General features: G+C 47.1%; 1 protein-coding gene across 10 annotated transcripts in view; it reads right to left on the bottom strand.

Annotated features, from left to right (window-relative positions):
• Positions 1 to 16270, bottom strand: part of LOC101338055 (uncharacterized protein C11orf91) — a 37234-nt gene extending 20964 nt beyond the window's left edge. For 3 of the 10 annotated variants that reach the window (XM_019948360.2, XM_019948359.2, XM_073808745.1), the window contains exons 1-2: positions 6294 to 6330; positions 2486 to 2587 (exon numbers count right to left, since the gene is read on the bottom strand). Coding sequence is in view for 2 of the 10 variants with exons in the window: in XM_073808752.1 (XP_073664853.1) it covers positions 2486 to 2587; positions 6294 to 6360 (169 nt within the window). In the remaining 8 variants the exon portion in view is untranslated. Of the gene's footprint in view, positions 1 to 378; positions 2458 to 2485; positions 2588 to 6293; positions 6379 to 13046; positions 13146 to 15777 lie in introns of those variants that run through there. The other 7 variants (XM_073808751.1, XM_073808747.1, XM_073808748.1 and 4 more) reach the window with 4 other exon arrangements.
• Between the last annotated feature and the right edge of the window lie 1114 nt (positions 16271 to 17384).

The raw sequence follows: 17384 nt of genomic DNA on the forward strand, positions 1-17384 counted from the left end.
TTATCCTTAAAAAAATAGATTTTATACTTGAGAGGAGTTTTAGATTCACAGCGAAATTGAGCAGAAAGTACATAGTTCCCATAGAGCCCCCGATAGCCCCACCTCAACCCCAAACAACCTCCCTCACTATCAACATTTCCCTCCAGTACATTTGTTGCAACTGATGAACCTACATGGACTCATCATCGTCACCCAAAGTCCATTATTTACATTTGGGTGCACTCTGGGTGTTGTACATTCTATAGGGTTTGACAAATGTATGACATGTGTCCATCATTATAGTATCACACAGAGTCCTAGCTTCGTTGCCCGAAAAATCCTGTGCTCCTCCTATTGATCCCTCCCTCCTCCCCCACTTAACCCCTGGCAGCCACTGACCTTTTTATTATCTCCTTGGTTTTGCCCTTTCCAAAACATCACATAGTTGGAATCATAACAATGTAGCTTTCCCAGAGTGGCTTCTTTCATTCAGTAATACATATTTAAGTTTCCTTCATGTCTCTTCATGGTTTGATACTTCATTTCTTTTTAGTCCATTCTCTGGATGTACCACCGTTTATTTATCCATTCATCTACTGAAGGACATCTTGGTTGCTTCCAAGTTTGGGTAATTATGAATAAAGCTGCTATAAACATCCATGTGTAGGTTTTTGAGTGGACATAATTTTTTGACTCATTTAGGTAAATATCAAGGAATGCAACTGTTGAATCTTATGGTGAGAGTACATACTGTGTACCAATTTATATTCCTTCCAGCAATGAATGAGAGCTCCTGGGGCTCCACATCCTTGCCAGCATTTGGTACTGTCAGTGTTTTAGACTTTGGCCATTCTAATAGACGTGCCTCCTTGTTTACATTAATCATTTTTACAAAGCATAACAGTTCATTATAAGATGAGTAAATTCTGGGGAATCTAATGTACAGCATTATGACTGTGGTTAACAAGACTTATTGTCTATTTGCAATTTGCTAACAGGGTAGATCTTAAGTGTTCTCGTCACACACAGAAAGGTAACAATGATTGATTGCAGTAATCATTTCACAATGTATATGTATATCAAATTGCCATGTTGTACACCTTAAACATATACAGTTTTTATTTGTCAATTATACTTCAATAATGTTGGAAACAACTAAAATGAAAGTTTAACCATTCAGGTAGGAAACAATGGGATTTGTTTCCTAGTCTAGTCTATTTCCCTCTTTCCTTCTCTCCACCTCTACCATCTGACACACCCACTTCATCAATAAAAAAGAGAGGCCGGAAGAACTTACTGGTGGCAAGACAGAGATCAGAGCTCAAAGCTTCTAACTGATAATCTAATACTTATTCTACACATAATATTGCCTTTATTCTCTCATTTGGAAATTATACTTTTTGTAGTGGGGGTCCAAGAGACACAGACAATCAGGGTTAAGAAGTAGGTCTCTGTGCTCATAGATAATTGGTGCTCAAATATTTGTGGAGTGAATGACTGTTCTCTCTGGGGGCCTCACTATGCTTTCTACATTAAAAATGAGTTAATACAGTCCTCCAGGTGAGGCAGAGGAACTGTCGCCTACAGAATCAAGGACCTTACATGTAGACCTTGGAATCTGAGCTGTATTCCAGGAGTTTATATCAAAATTATGAGGTACTCCTGTTCTTTAAACAGGATAATTCTAATTCATCCTTACTTATTGAGGGATTCTTCCTTTCTGGGGAAGTGAAACTCCTCCTCCTTTCAATCAGGTTTCCTAAATTCTATTTTAATAGGATTTATGGAGGAAGCGATTCCATAGTCTAACCAATTTGGAAAATGCAGACTTGACAAAATTTGTCAATGTTGCCAGTTCCCTACCCCAAGCCCACGAGTGCCTTGTTCTCTGAGGCCACCAAGCCTCGGTAGCTACTGTTGCCTTTCTTGGGAACACCCTTCCTCTCTTAGTCCTCTTACTTCCTACCTGTCCTCTGAGCTCAGCTTGAGTCCCCTCAGGACTCTGTATGTATTAAATTCCCCACGGAATGAGACACGGGTATCAATAAAGACATCTGTAATAGCTACACAGTCCTCTTTCACAATTTTCATCGTCTCCTTTCTTCATCTCTGCACCCCGACCTCCTAGCTCAGGCTCTGGCACAGGGCAGGCTCTCAAAAGTTTGCGAGGCAGCCAGTGTTGCTGTTAAGAGCACAAGTGTTGGAATTAGATGGGTTCCCACGTTCAGATCCTGAGCTCGTTCCTTGACCTTAGTCTGTTGCTTAACCTGAGTCTCAGTTTCCTCATTTACCAAACGGGAATAAAATATTACCCCGAGTGGTAGATGGGAAATATTAAATAAAAAAACAAATGGAAAGTGCTTAGTGCCGCACACAACTGGTGCTATTAAATGGTAGCTATTACTTGTTGAATACGAGTCTAACAAGAATGAGAGCGGCACAGATCTCTTCCCAGGCTCTCTTCATCCCATTACACTCAGGAAGAGGGGGAGGGGGAGGCTCTTACCGGCTTTAACGATGAGACAAGCATCTTGATTACGTGAACAATTGACAGTGGTAGTGCAGCCATTAGCTGGGTTAATACAGCTGTAGCACTCCAGGCTGTGGCCTAGGATCAGGAAGAATGCCCGTCAGAACCTGGTAGACCAGCAATGACTCACCCTCCCGGCAGCAGAAGCAAGCCCACCAGCTCCATTAGTGTGGGTCAGAGGTCAGCAACTCAGAGTGGGCTTCCTTCCCACATATATCTGCAGCAGATGTATTTTTCCAAGCTCAAACTACAGTTCCAGCAGCAGTTTTTTGGACCCTGAGGCAAGTGCAAAGGGAATTTCCAGATTTCAGAATCCATTTAACTGTGCAATTGAGAAGCTTTTTCCTACTTTCAACCGGAAGTGATTAATCTGCAATGCAATGACATATTAAAAGGAATCCATTAAGAGGATAAACTAACAGAATTCTATAAACACCTTCCAAGCAATGAATATGCTCTATCACGTAACATTCTCACAGACTGATCGTCAGTATTTGGCAGTACCTATCTGTGTGAAAAGACATGCTCCAAGACGAAATGCATGAAATCTCATTACAGATCAGTATTAACAGATGAACGTTTGCAACCAATTTGATGAATGGGGAACACTAACTTTTGAATCCCAAGTAAGCAAAATGTTATTCTCCCAGAAAGAATTCCATTCTTCTCATTAGTAGATCTGTATTATAAATAATTGTACTCAATTATTAAATTTTTGAATTCTGCCAATTAAAAACTTGGAGAAATTTGTTTTCTCTCTTATTTATATAAAAGCCTACATAATATCCTTGATTTTTGTCTCTTGGCCTGCAAAGCCTGAAATATTTACTATCTGGACCTCTGCAGAACAAGTCTGATGGCCTCTGGGATAAGGCGTCCTCACTGCAGCTGTTCTCTGCTGAGGGACTGACCCATAGCCAGAAGCAAACACAGTCAAGGGGCAGGCAGCAGCCATACACTTTAAACCCATGTGGGTGGGAAGACATGCACAGTGACACTGAACACGAGGGTCGACTTATATCAGAAGCAAATGCCTCTGGTTCCCCAATTTGAAAAATGACTACCGCTCCCACTCATGTTCTTAGGATTCATCTTTGGTGGCTAGACTTCAAGTTTCACTGGATTATTTTCCCTTCTCTGTTTTTACAACAATGGTGATGGAAAAAGATGAGTCATATTCCACATCTGTGATGGGAAGAGTTGGAAGCAAGTTTTCCTGATTCATGTGGACATACTCTTTGCTACAATAAGAGATCACCTTCTTCTGGCCACATGGCTTCTGCCACGTAATCAGTATTTGGAAGTACCTATCGGTGTGAAAAGACATTTTCAAAGATGAAATATGTAAAACCTCATAAAAGAACGGCATGGTTAAACCAAGACGAAATGTGGGTTTTAGAACCCAAGAGCTGACTTTTAGTTCTAAGGCCAAAGTTCATCACCAGGAAGAGGAATTCTCCAAAGGCCAGAAGAAAGTGGCTCCTCACTTCCTGAGCACAGATAGGAGTGAAGCTCTCTATAACATCTTTTTAAAAAAATTAATTAATTTATTTATTTTTTGCTGCATTGGGTCTTCATTGCTGCAGGCAGGCTTTCTCTAGTTGCAGCGAGCAGGAGCTACTCTGTTGTGGCGCGCGGGCTTCTCATTGCAGTGGCTTCTCTTGTTGTGGAGCACAGGCTCTAGGCACGCGGGCTTCAGTAGTTATGGCACACGGGCTCAGTAGTTGTGGTGCACGGGCTTGGTTGCCCTGCGGCATGTGGGAATCTTCCCGGACCAGGGCTCAAACCTGTGTCCCCTGCATTGGCAGGTGGATTCTTAACCACTGCGCCACCAGGGAAGTCCCTATAACATCTTAAATGGCCAGGTCAAACCTTCAGACAGAGGAAAGAGAGCTCACCTTTGGAACTTCTGTGAGGCAGAAATATTCACAGCTAACACAGTGTTCAAATACCTAAACTTTCAATCTTCAGAGAACTGCTATAAGAGGCAGGCTCAAGGATCTCCATCCCCATTTTTCAAGAGAAAATTAAGACCAAGATGTTAACTAACTTGTCAAAAGTCACACGGCTACTAAAAGGAGAGCTGGGACTCACACCCAGGCGATCAGTTCTGAAGCCCACGCTTGGTTTATTTACCGTGATGTTCTTCTAATTGTCCTGAGTGGGAAAGAGAAGAAACCAGGACCAGTTATGGGGGAGACCGGGTCAGGGGCAAAGCAATAAGTCAGTGGCTGTTTGATATTCTAGCTACTTAGCCAGGGTGGAGGGGATCTTCTTCGCACTCCAACTCCCTCAGGAAAAACCTAAGTGCCCCCGAGACCCGTCACAGAACAGCTAACAGCGCCAAACCCAAGCCTGATCCATAAACAAACGTAGACTGCTGGAAAGCAGGTATGACCAGGCTATTCTTCCTACAGAAAATTCACTGGGTAGAAGAATTAAGACAATAACGTATATTGTAACATAGCGGACCACATTACAAACCTCCGTGACTACAATCAACAGACGTGGGGAGGGAGGGGGGTCGTGACTTCTGTCTTTTCTCAGAAAGGGAAAACTTGTGCAAACATGTCCTTGGGCTACTTTGTTCTTTGCTTCCGTTTCCTCAACTGTAAGATGGGCGTAATAGTACGGAGCCCTCACAGGATGGCTGGAAGGATTAAATGAGCCAGGGTCGGGTACAGGCCCTAGTACCTAGTAAGCATTCACCATATGGGAGCTACTAAAGCTACAAGCTCTAAGACATGCTCCAAAATGCAGATGCCTCTGTAGTGCCCACCGCATGGCTACTTCCTTTTCTGCCTCCTGTCCCCACCCCTCAAAAATAACAGTTAGTAGGGCTTCCCTGCTGGCGCAGTGGTTGAGAGTCTGCCTGCCGATGCAGGGGACACGGGTTCATGCCCTGGTCCGGGAAGATCCCACATGCCGCGGAGCGGCTGGGCCCGTGAGCCATGGCCGCTGAGCCTGCGCGTCCGGAGCCTGTGCTCTGTGGCGGGAGAGGCCACAACAGTGAGAGGCCCGCGTACCGCCAAAAAAAAAAAAATAATAACAGTTAGTAGTACCAACGTGACATAGGCAGAAAATGACCTTTGATGTTTACAGTGAAGCAAAGCAAATAACACAGGCGTTCCTACTGTTACAGAGGTAACGAGGATCTCCAGCAGGCAGGGAGGGGTGGCCCCGAGAAGGAGCTGGGGCAGACACTCTGGTGCCAGGCTTATTTGGGTTCAAATTCTGGCTGCACCACTTTGGTGTGATATTTTACAAGTTATTTAATCTCTTTGGGCCTCAGTCTTGTCACCTGTAAAATGGCAAGAAAAATAGTCCCTGCTCCACAGGGTGGACATGAGGATTAAATAAGTAAATACATGTAAAATGCTGAGAATAGTGATTGGCACGTGAATGCTACAAGCAGCAGCAGCATCACACAGGAGAAGCCCAGGGCGGGCGGCTGGGCTCAGCACCCTAAAGATGGCATCCATCGGTAGCCCCAGTGGCGGGTGGTGAACGGGGTGAAACTTAAGCAGCTCAGTGTAATCGCTCCCCACTCAAGCAGCTCTGTCACCCAGGATGAACTGTAACTCAGGAAGCTGCTCCACTCAGGGTAGGGCCGTAACACAGGAAGGAGCAGTCACACCACCCTGGACCTGTAGCACTGATGGCGAAAGAATGGAAGCTCGGCCCGAGGTCTGTGGCATCAGCTTGGTCTTCCTGAGGCCTAAGAAAAAGTTTAGGGCCGAGGCGGCCTACCTGATCCAGATTCACGTCCCTGTGGACCACTCACCTACATGGCAGACGACAGCCAGGCTGAACAGGAGCCCGAGCAAGGCGAACCCTCCTTTGCTTCCCATTGTGACCGGCTACAGATTCTGGAAGAAAGGAGCACAAAGCATGGTCATGAACCAACAGGTGATTGCCGGGTATCTCAGAAACCAAGAGGTGGAAGGCCTGGGGGCTTCAGGAAACATGGGAAGGAGTGAGCAGACCAAGAAAGCAGGGAATGTCCGGGCTGGGTGCGATGACCCTAGGGTGCTCTCAGGTGGGGCCGTGCTTGCTCCCTCCCTGGCTGAGACCTCGGCTTACTGAAGAAATGCTGCCGGGCCTGGTGGGAGGGGCAGCTGCGGGGAGTCAAAGCACACCGGGCCCACCCCAGCTCTCACCTACAGTAGCCGTGCACCCTTGAATAAATTCAGTTCCTCTGAGCCTCAGTGTTCATGACTGAGCAGTGGGACAGCACTATCTTCCCCCTCAGGGTCGCTGACTCAAATGAGAATATTAACAAAGTACATAACGCAGCACCTGCGATTTCAGCTCTGCAGGCCCCACCCCCAGCTGCTGGCTGAATTGAGCCTGAGCCCAGTGAGGGCCACTTCTCCAGGCCACGCCACTAAGTGCATCAGATGGAAGGGGTAACTCTGGAGGGCACCAGTGTGCCTTCAGAACAGGAAGCAAAGGCTTAGCGTGCACAGAAGCTCTGGCTCCCCACCTCCTCCTTAATCACTCTGGAAAAGTAAGGAGGGGTTCCAGGTACCTCTGGTGACAAGTCCCCATTACATTAATGCCTAGATGTGTGGCAGTGAGCATCAGGGGAGAAGAGGGGAGGGCTGAAACACCTTGAACCCTCCTTTTACCTGAGCAGGAGGCCAAGACACAGGGAGGGTTTTTTTTTTTAGACTTTATTATTATTATTATTATTATTATTATTATTTTTGCGGTATGCGGGCCTCTCACTGCTGTGGCCTCTCCCGTTGCGGAGCACAGGCTCCGGACGCACAGGCTCAGCGGCCATGGCTCACGGGCCCAGCCGGTCCGCGGCATGTGGGATCCTCCTGGACCGGGGCACGAACCCGTGTCCCCTGCATCGGCAGGCGGACTCTCAACCACTGCACCACCAGGGAAGCCCTATTATTTGTTTTTTAAAGATTTTTTTTTTTATGTGGACCATTTTTTAAGTCTTTATTGAATTTGTTACAATATTGCTTCTGTTTTGGTTTCTTTTTGGTCCTGAGGCATGCGGGATCTTAGCTCCAGGACCACGGATCGAACCCACACCCCCTGCGCTGGAAGGTGAGGTCTTAACCACTGGACCACCAGGGAAGTCCCCACAGGGAGGTTTCTAACTTGCCTAAGTCCAAATCATGAGCAGTGGATCTAAGGAGTCTCCCGACCCTACCCCGACTTCCCTGAGGCCATCCTCCAACAAGGAGGCAGCAGCTGCCCCAAACCAGGGCAGCTCCACATTCTATTCTCCTGGGCCGCACAGGCCAGGATTTCTGCCTGGTAGACAGACGGGGCTCTTGGTGGGTGGGCCCTGCCCTCCTCTGGGTTGGAAATGGCATCTCCCACACCTCTGAAGGTCATGTGATGCTGAGGAGTTGGCTGAGGAAGGCCGGGCAGAATTGGGAAGCGAACAGGGCAGGGCCTGGCATTGCCCAAAGAAGACGCCATTGAGTAAAGCCATGCCCGGGAGAGAGACAGGTTGTTTGCTGACGTGTGGGAAAGTGGGGAGAAAATCTAACTGGGCCTGGCCTTTCTTTACAGGTTGAATACCCCCCACTTCCCTCTGGTACCTGCAACACCTACCACAGCCTACTAATGCCCCCCGCCACCGGGCTGACCCTCCCGGGGCGTAGCTGCCCACAGCACCCCTGTGCAGTGAGGACCTGAGGCTGCCCGAGGCCAGTGGTCAGAAGCTCAGACTGGGCTGGCGAAGACCTGGACACAAGGTCTGGCTCTGCCACGGCTACCGAGCCTGATTCTCTTCACCTATAACAAGGGGCAGGTACATGGGTGCTTTCCCACACCAGGAGACTGAGGTGAGACAAGTTAACTATGTGCTTGACAGTCACAGAAAAGTGGTGGCTGTCACTGCTTCCTACCTCACCCTGGACTTCCTTCCTGACCACACCCAGATTTCCTGCCCAAAGTCAGGCACGTCCATACCTCCGTGTCAGACTATTGGCCTCTCCAGGCTCTCTTGTTCCCTGAGCCTGAGAGATGGAGGCAGCGAGGTCTCTGCATCCTAATAGCTCAGGGAGAGGCCCCTGCCCCTCCTGCCAGCACCTGACGCCCCTGCAATGCCGTCTGTCGGGAACCAGACGGGTCAAGGGAGAGAATCACAGCGTTCCCGCGCCACCGACCCCCCCAGCCAGTGGCCCAGGCCCAGCACACCCCAGCTCCCTGCCTGGTTCCTCATGCTCGGGGGCATCTGGGTAGAAAGGATGATTCACACACTCAGCTTAGGCAGGCCTGGGGCTGGGAAGAAGTGCTGCAAGAGAACAGGAGAGGAAGGCACCCATCTGAGGTCCCCGAACAGGGACGCGGAGAGCAACAGACTCTTCCTAAAAGTTAAGAACATCTGCTTCCTCAGGTAGCCCTATTGGAGGAGGAGGGAGGGACCTCCTGACGGGGGCGGGTAGGTGCTGGAAGGGCGCCAGGCTGGCAGGAGCTGCAAGCTCCAGGAGACTTCCCTCGGAATGGTCCTTGGCATGAATAACACCATTACAACAAAGAGGGTGCAGTGCAGTGAACTCGCCCTTGATGACACGCATCAGAAAGAAGGGTCTACTAAGAAAGGCTCATCTCTTAACAAAAGCTGCGGAAACGGCACAGTGAACTGGTCTAGGGACAGGCTTTCTCCTCGACAGGTGAACAAAGTCTTGAATATTTCTGGCTCTGCCACTTATTGCCGTGTGTTACTCAACCTCTGGGCCTCCCTTCTTCACCAAGTAAACACAGGGATAATCACAAGTACTGCACAGCATGGTGCCTGGCCAAAGAAGGCCCTCAAAAAGCAGTAGCCACCATGAGTATTACTGGGAAGTCACGAGGTTCCCAGGAAAAGAAATTGGGCAGGCCGGGGGTGTTGGTGGGTGGAGGGTGTGGCAGAGAGAGGAAGTGATCAGTGTACGGATGTTGAGCTGTTCGGATCGGAAGACCAGGTCTTCATTAACCACTACTAAAATATGAATTTCCAAGAGCGATATGTTGTTATGAAATGGCAGGGGTGGGGGACAGAAAATAGCTGATTGTTTTAAAGCTATTTTATAAATGCCCCCCAAATGCTGCTGATAGTAGTAAACACTAAGCAGGATTATTTATAATCTCTTATTTCTCTTCCTGACCTTTTACTTTTTGCCATACCTCCCCAAATATTCTATAATGAGCCAAGCATTATTTTTATAATTAGAAATAGGAAACTCCACACATTACAAAACTTTCCCTTTTAGTAGTCATAGATCACCTGTCTTCTGGCAAGTCTGTTACAGAATTAAAAAGAGAACCGAACCTCATGGCTTGAAACTCTTCCCCCTAGTCTAAAACATCCTCCATTTTAAATTTAAAAATGATGCCCATAAGTTAAGTGTAGATCAGATGGTAGATGAACCGAGAGCTGCCATTACTTTTTCAATCCACCCAACCAAACACTTAGATGCAAGATGTATCCAGAAGACCTCATCACTCTTTTCTAAACATATTGAGACTCATTTAAATGGATTTAATTATTGGAAACAGCCCAAAGTCATTCTGCCTCCTATCCAAGTACTAACCAGGCCCGACCCTACTTAGCTTCTGAGATCAGATGAGATGGGGCGCGTTTAGGGTGGTATGGCCGTAGACCCAAAGTCATTCTGGAAAAGGTCCACAGAATAAGATAGGTGAGCCTATTGGAAAACACCATTTGGGAGTCATAGGACACGTCTGGAGCCAGCCTTAGGAAGTGGACAGATTTTCCTGGGTGGCTCTGAAGTTGACTCTAAAGGGAATTCCTTCAGGGGCACGCCAAATAGGCTTTTCACCAGAGGAATAAGTAACAGTCAAGGATATATAAGCATTGTTTAAAATAGTAAAAATTTGGTAACATACATTTCCAACAAGAAGATGAGTAAATTATGGTACACTTCCATGGTGGGGAACTATACAGCCATGAAGAGTAACAGACATGGAAGACTATTCACAATGTATTAAGAAAAAAAGCCAGTTTAAAAATAGCTATAGGGCTTCCCTGGTGGCGCAGTGGTTGAGAGTCTGCCTGCTGATGCAGGGGACACGGGTTCGTGCCCCGGTCCGGGAAGATCCCACATGCCGCGGAGCGGCTGGGCCCGTGAGCCATGGCCGCTGAGCCTGCGCGTCCAGATCCTGTGCTCCACAACAGGAGAGGCCACAACAGTGAGAGGCCCGCGTACCGCAAAAAAAAAAAAAAAAAAAAAAAAAAAAGCTATAATTTTATTACTTTGTCTTAAAAAAAAAATACATATATATATACACACACACACACACACACATACATACACACTCGTATAAAAAAATGCTTGGAACACCTTCCCACTTTTCCAAAAATTTTGGATCATGGGATTAACAGCATGGTAGAATTATGAGCATCTTATTTATGCTTAAATATATTTTCTTAACAATGAACCTTTTTATAGAAAGAGCTCTCAACATGAGTGAAGAATATTTTAATGTACTTAGGTGTCGTTTCACTTGCAGCTTAAGTTTTTATTTTCCTACTACTCTACCTGATTAAGTATTAAAAATATATACCACCTTTCAAAATTTGCTACATTAAGGTAAAAAATATTTCATGGGTATATATTCTCCTATGTCTAAAAATAGTTATTTTAGTCACACCCTATATTTGTAAAAAAAAAAAAAAAAAATGAGGCTTGTGTGATTTTCTAGTCGTCCTGAAAGACCTATATTCTAATCCCACTCTGCTGTCAATTTATATAACCTTAATGCAGCCAACTACTTTACTTCAGTTCCTAATTTGTGAAGTGGTAATAATGATTTTATAGAATGATAGAATATAAAAATAAGACTTGAGGGTTTTAAAGCTCACTATGGGCTAAAATGTTACGTGGCACTTTAAGGAACAGACAAATGCACACACAATCCTGGGGTTACTCTGTCCTGGGCTTAGACCTGAGCTGGAAATAATATTTTTACTATTAGGTGCCAGATTTCTGAATTTCTTCCAGTTTATCAGGACAGCAAAGTACACAGCTGTAAAAGCCAGGAGAAACGGTTGGGATAAACCAGGGCTGTCCTACTTGGAAAAGTATAGTCAGAGACAGTAACCATCTTCAAATAGGGTAATGGCCACCAAGGAAGAGAGGGAGAGGTTATTCTGTGTAATTTACAAAGACAGCATTAGGATCAATTAGGGAGGCATTCTGAGCTTCCTAAGAGCAACTGCTTGCTATCACTCCACCCCTCCCTCCCTCCCTGCCATGTGCCAGGCACTGTGCAAAGTGTCAGCACATATGGAAATCAATTCCCTGGTGAAATGTGCAAAACTCCCCATCACTTGGAAATGTTCACACAGAGAGCAGAGATCACAGATCAGAGATGATGCAGAAAGATGCCAGCAGAAAGCAGCAAGGGGTTAAAACAAAAGATCTCTGAAGTACTAGAGATTCTCATCCTACAATAAGAACCAACCTGATCATTATTTATTCATTTCCATCCACCTGAGATGTAAGGGGAAGCTACAAGTTGCAAGGTGATTTACAAATACAGGCACCCCTAATCAAGTTCCTGAAAATGTTTTGGGTAGCCAGTTTATGGACAGTGTAAGCCTATATTCCATTATTTTAAATAGGAAAACAAAGACGTGTTGCCGTCCATCCAAAGACCCCAGCCAGTCCCCCCAAATATCTATCTATCTATCTACCTATCTATGTATCTATCTATCTATCCATCTAAACAATCGAAATAAATGTGAACATAAAATATTTAACACACCAATGACCCAACAAACTGAAGGAATCCATCGGTGCATATATTTACTCTACGAAGTAAGTTCAGTCTCGGCACCTACCCCCCAGTCATCTCCACAACGGTCATTTATGAGCCCACTGTGAGCTGAGCAGGTGCCATGCTAGGCACTGGGCTACAGTGACTGCTGAACCAGGCGAAGCCCCACTCTCAAGAACCTTACAATCTAGCGGAGGTGGACACCAACTAACACTAAAGACCAGGAAGAAAATAACATAGGGTAACAGTATTGGTTCTCTAGCTTTAGTGGGCATCAGAATCACCTGGAGGGCTGTTAAACACAGATTGCTGGGCCCTGACCCTCTAAGTTCTGATTCTGCAGGTCTTGGGTGGGGCTCAGTTAGAAATTAGCATTTCTAACTGGGGACCACACTGAGCTGAAGATTCAAAGAGTGAGATGGACTTTGCCCACCCATGGGGATTCTGAAGACAGAGCAAGGGGGTCACAGCTGAGGCATACAGGTGGCCTCTAGGAGTGAAGAATGGTCCTTAACTGACACTCAGCCAGGAAATGGCACCTCAGTCCTCCAACCCCAAAGACTGTACTGTGCCAATAGCTTGAATGGTCAAGGGGACAGATTCTCACACAGAGCCGCCAAAAAGGAACACAGCCCTGCTGACACGTTGATGCGAGCCCAGTGAGGCCCGGGTCAGATTTCTGACAGATGGAACTGTAAGATAAATAAATTTGTGTTGTGTTAAGCCACTAGGTTTGTGGTGATTTGTTTCAATAGTAATAGAAAATGAATACACCAACCTCAGAACTGGTACGAGGCAGAGCAGCATTTAAACCCAGGTCTGAGCTCTTAACCACAGTTAAGCTCTCTGGTGGGGAAACTTCTTGTGAATTCAGCTTCTGAAATAAATTGGTTAACACAGGCCACCAGAGAAGAGATTTTACATTGGCAACGTTGCCACAAGATTCACAGGTGCCCGGGAGTATAGTTTCTGTTCCTGGGAGCCTGGAGCCTCAGAGGCTGATAAACTTTAAGGCTAGAAGTATTCTCAAAAATTAAACCCAACGTTCCTATTTTATAGGACATTAATGGAGGCCCCAGGGGATGAAATTACCCATTCCCAAGGCAACAGGTTAGTTGCAAAGACACACTGGGTGGATCTCCCTTCTATTTACCAGGGGCCAGTAACTCACAAGTAGCTTAACATTACCTGGAGGCCAGTAGTGTTAGTGGCTTGGGGCTTTGCCTCCTTATCACCTTGTACACACACAGCCTGGCAAGCTGAGAAGATCACTGATCTTACACAAAGATCACTCAGCTCAGAGAAGTCATTACTTCAGCAAGTAGAGACAAACAGAAAGCCACCATCATAATGAACAGCCCCTCCCAGTTACTCTGAGGTGCCAGAGACAACCATCTCAGAACTCTCTAAACTACACAAATCGGAAGCTTCCTCAACAAGGAAGGGCCTTCCTCGCAATTTGTTCCAGGAACTCAAGTCTCTAGTTCTCCAAAGAGGGCCCTTTCCAGACAGCTTCGTCACGGCCCTGCCCTTTGAGATTGTACGTGGAGAGCCAACTGTGTAGTGAAGATATTTCACAAGATATAGGGTGTAGTAATAACATGTCCTCTGCTTCGGAAATTCTCAAGCATCTCTGGGCTTGGTTTTGTTTATGGCGTCTTTGCTCGTGAGGTTCTTCTGGAGCTGGCCCAGAATTTTTTATGCATTTCTTTTCAAGAGCTTGTACCTGCAGCTGTCAAAGCTGAATTCCATTAGACACCCGCTCTCCACACTCTAACATCCATTTTTACTTGGACTTTTACCTTACAAGCTACTCAGCATAATGAGGTGTTTTCCTTATAGTTTTCTGTTTGAAAATACAGAAGCCATAGTTTCACACATTTGGTCCACAGTCAGGCACCTCCCTCAATTAACATTCTGAGCTGTATGTGCCTTCCTTAGAGAACTGGGAGTAAGCTGCCCCCAACGGGGAACATGGGTACCGAAACATTAACAGCCACATTTGTTCTCCGCTTACCAGGTGCGCACAGAGTCCTTTCCACGAATTATCTCATAATTGGTGAGATATTCGTGTCCTTATAACACCCTAAGAAGTAAGGCCTGTTATTTTAGCAATAAGAAAATGAGGTTAAATAGCATGCTCAGCATTACGCAGCCAGTAAGAGCAGAGCCAAGGCTCAAACTGGTGCCAAGCCCAGGCCCTTGACCACACATGAACTTCATCACTTCTCTGCAAGCAAACCATGTCAAATTGTACTTATTTTAGGAGCATTCCAGAGCCATCATCACCGATAGATGAAGCTAGACAACGGAGAGCAAGGTGGTAGGAAAGAGCTGTTTCCCTGATCTGTGATTCTCAGAATTGCACACAAAGTAATCTTCGGATTATCTCGCCTGTATTTGAGGTCTCTCCCTCCTTTTCAAGAAATGTCTATCATCACAAGCAACCCTGATATGGTGTGGGCTATGTCTCTAGGTTTGTAAAACGTATGGGCTGATTTGTTTAGAATGAAATAGAATTATTGCAGTTGAGAGTGGTGGGCAGGTCTCAGCTGGAGCCCCCTGATATCCTTAAAAAACTGGCCAAGAACAGGATTTTTAAAAGAATCAGCTGGCCAAGAATCAGGAGGCACTTTCAAAGCGGACATGAGGCATTATAGGAAAGAAGGAAAGCACTGGTCAAAAGGAAAACCGGAGGAAGCCTGGGCCAGAGCCTTCACTAGGTGGCAACCAGGCCAAATCGCTATTTCACAAAGACTCCGAGGGCACGGACGAGATCCGAGTTTCAGAAGTCACACAACTACCGCCAGGGTGAGTCACAAATCCCAGCTCTTCGTGTGAGTTCCGGGATAAGGGGTGAAGCCACCTACGTCAGAGGAGAAATGGAACGTTACCTGGTACATTTCCAGGATCCATGGAGAAAACCACTACTTAACGTTTCCTTAAGTCTGCCGTTAGACTCTATGAAGGGTGCGGCCCAAGCTGGCCCAAGCAAACTAAAATTGGACTCAAAATGTCTAAGTCACGACCCCACCCTGCTGTTTAAAACTCAAAATTTAAACCTCCAGAGGAAGAGAAGAATGTCCATAACTTCCAGGGATGGCATTAACCTCCTTTCAAGGTGCGATGCGATTTCTTTTCCCTAAACTGCAAGAGCTTCCCTTCAGATTCAAATTTCGAAACAAATACTCCCAGGAGAATGGAGGGCAGGGCCCGCGGAATTGGGGGTGTTTTGGAAAGCGCGCCCGCTCCCCCCTTCTCGTTGGTCGTATACAAAGGAATCACCAGTTCTGCGGGCCGCGGGCGGGGGGAAGGGCGCCGGATCTCGCCGTCCCTGGGCGCGGAGGCCGGCGCAGGGTGGGCACGGCCCTCTCGGACCCTCCAAACCCCCCAGTCCCGCGATGGCAGGGGCCCGGGCCCAGCTGCCCGTTGGCGCATGCGCCGGCCCAAATCCCCGAGTGCCGGACTCGGAGCGCGGCTCCGCTCCCCTCCTGGTCCCCAGGCCTTACCTTCCAGCCCCCGTCGTCCGCTTCTGCGCGGGTACGCCTGCTAGGGTCGTCCAGTCCCGTTATATCGCCTCGGCTGGGGCGGGCTCCGCCTCCTCCCGCCGGCCCCACCCCGCCCAGACTCCGGCCTCGCCCTGCGCGCCGCAGTTTGCCAGCGAAGGTCACCCGAGCCGGCGCAATTGCGGGCTCCAGGACCCGGTGCAGAAAAAGCCCTGTGGCCAGGACTAGATTAAGACCTTTATGATAAAACACTGAAACGGAAAGCTTATGATGTTCTTCCTCCGATTTGTTATCGAAAACAAAAACAATATGAAACTCCAACACTTATGAATTTTCCTCCTTTGTTGAAAAAAATATGAAAATGTTTTTCAAAATGTTTGTGTGCCCTTGCCAAGCTCCCAATTGGCCTGGCTGTCGGGTTAGCCAGCCTGGCTGCAGCCTGAGGCTCCTTTCTGCTCCCGGGCTCTGGTAGCCTCCAAGTACCCTTCAGCCATAGTCACCTCTGTGACTTGTTTGGAACCGAGATGAAATTCTGCTGTAGGTTTTTTTTTGGGGGGGGGGAGGGGAGGCGTGCCCTGCAGCTTGTGGGATCTTAGTTCCCTGACCAGGAATGAAACCCACGCCCCCTGCAGTGGAAGCCGGGAGTCTTAACAGCTGGACCGCCATGGAAGTCTCTAGAACGTTATTTTTAGGTGAAGATGTAATCTGAAGTTTCTGGTTATCACTTTGTCACTACCCACTGCAGAACCGGCTTAAAGACGGCCATACAAGGGGGAGTGGGAAAAGCAGGCCAAAAGTACAGGTCTTTCTCCAAGAGATTGACCTCTATTGGGGACTGTGAGACTCCTTGAGGATCAGGGTAAGAAGGTATTGCATCTCAGGACTGCTCATGTTGAATCGGGAGCGGAGGAACCCATGACAAAGTCCAAGCAGGGGAAATCGTATGACAACTGATCATGACACGTGCCTTCTACCATGATCCTCTGATGGCTTTGGGATGTCAGGGAATGAATTTCATTTGGTGGTGCCTTAATCTTGGTTTTTCTCTATACAAACAGTATTCTCAAATCAGAAAGATTTGCTTTGATATTTAAAGTGTGTCTGCTTAAATCAGCTAATACATGTGTTTCCTATGATAGCTTTACAAAGCTCTTCCATATGCATTTTCTATGCATCCTATAAGCTCTTCCCTCCTTTAAACTCTCTTGGGTTCTGAGATGCCACTCTCTCCTGGTTTTGCGTCCAGTTCCTTGACCTTTCGGTCTTGAGATTCTTTTGTGTGTGTGTGTTTTTTTTTTGCGGTCCGCGGGCCTCTCACTGTTGTGGCCTCTCCCGTTGCGGAGCACAGGCTCCGGACGCGCAGGCTCAGCGGCCGTGGCTCACGGGCCCAGCCACTCCGCGGCATGTGGGATCCTCCCGGACCGGGTCACGAACCCGCGTCCCCTGCATCGGCAGGCGGACTCCCAACCACTGCGCCACCAGGGAAGCTCTCGGTCTTGAGATTCTTTTCCATTACCCCCTCATAATGTGGTGTTGCCAGGGTTGGACTGAGAACCATGGCTGTATGTTTTCCCTGGGAGACTATAGTGCACCCACTGTTTTACCTTGGG

Source organism: Tursiops truncatus, chromosome 8 (assembly GCF_011762595.2).
Source record: "Tursiops truncatus isolate mTurTru1 chromosome 8, mTurTru1.mat.Y, whole genome shotgun sequence".
NCBI classification, from domain to species: Eukaryota; Metazoa; Chordata; class Mammalia; order Artiodactyla; family Delphinidae; genus Tursiops; species Tursiops truncatus.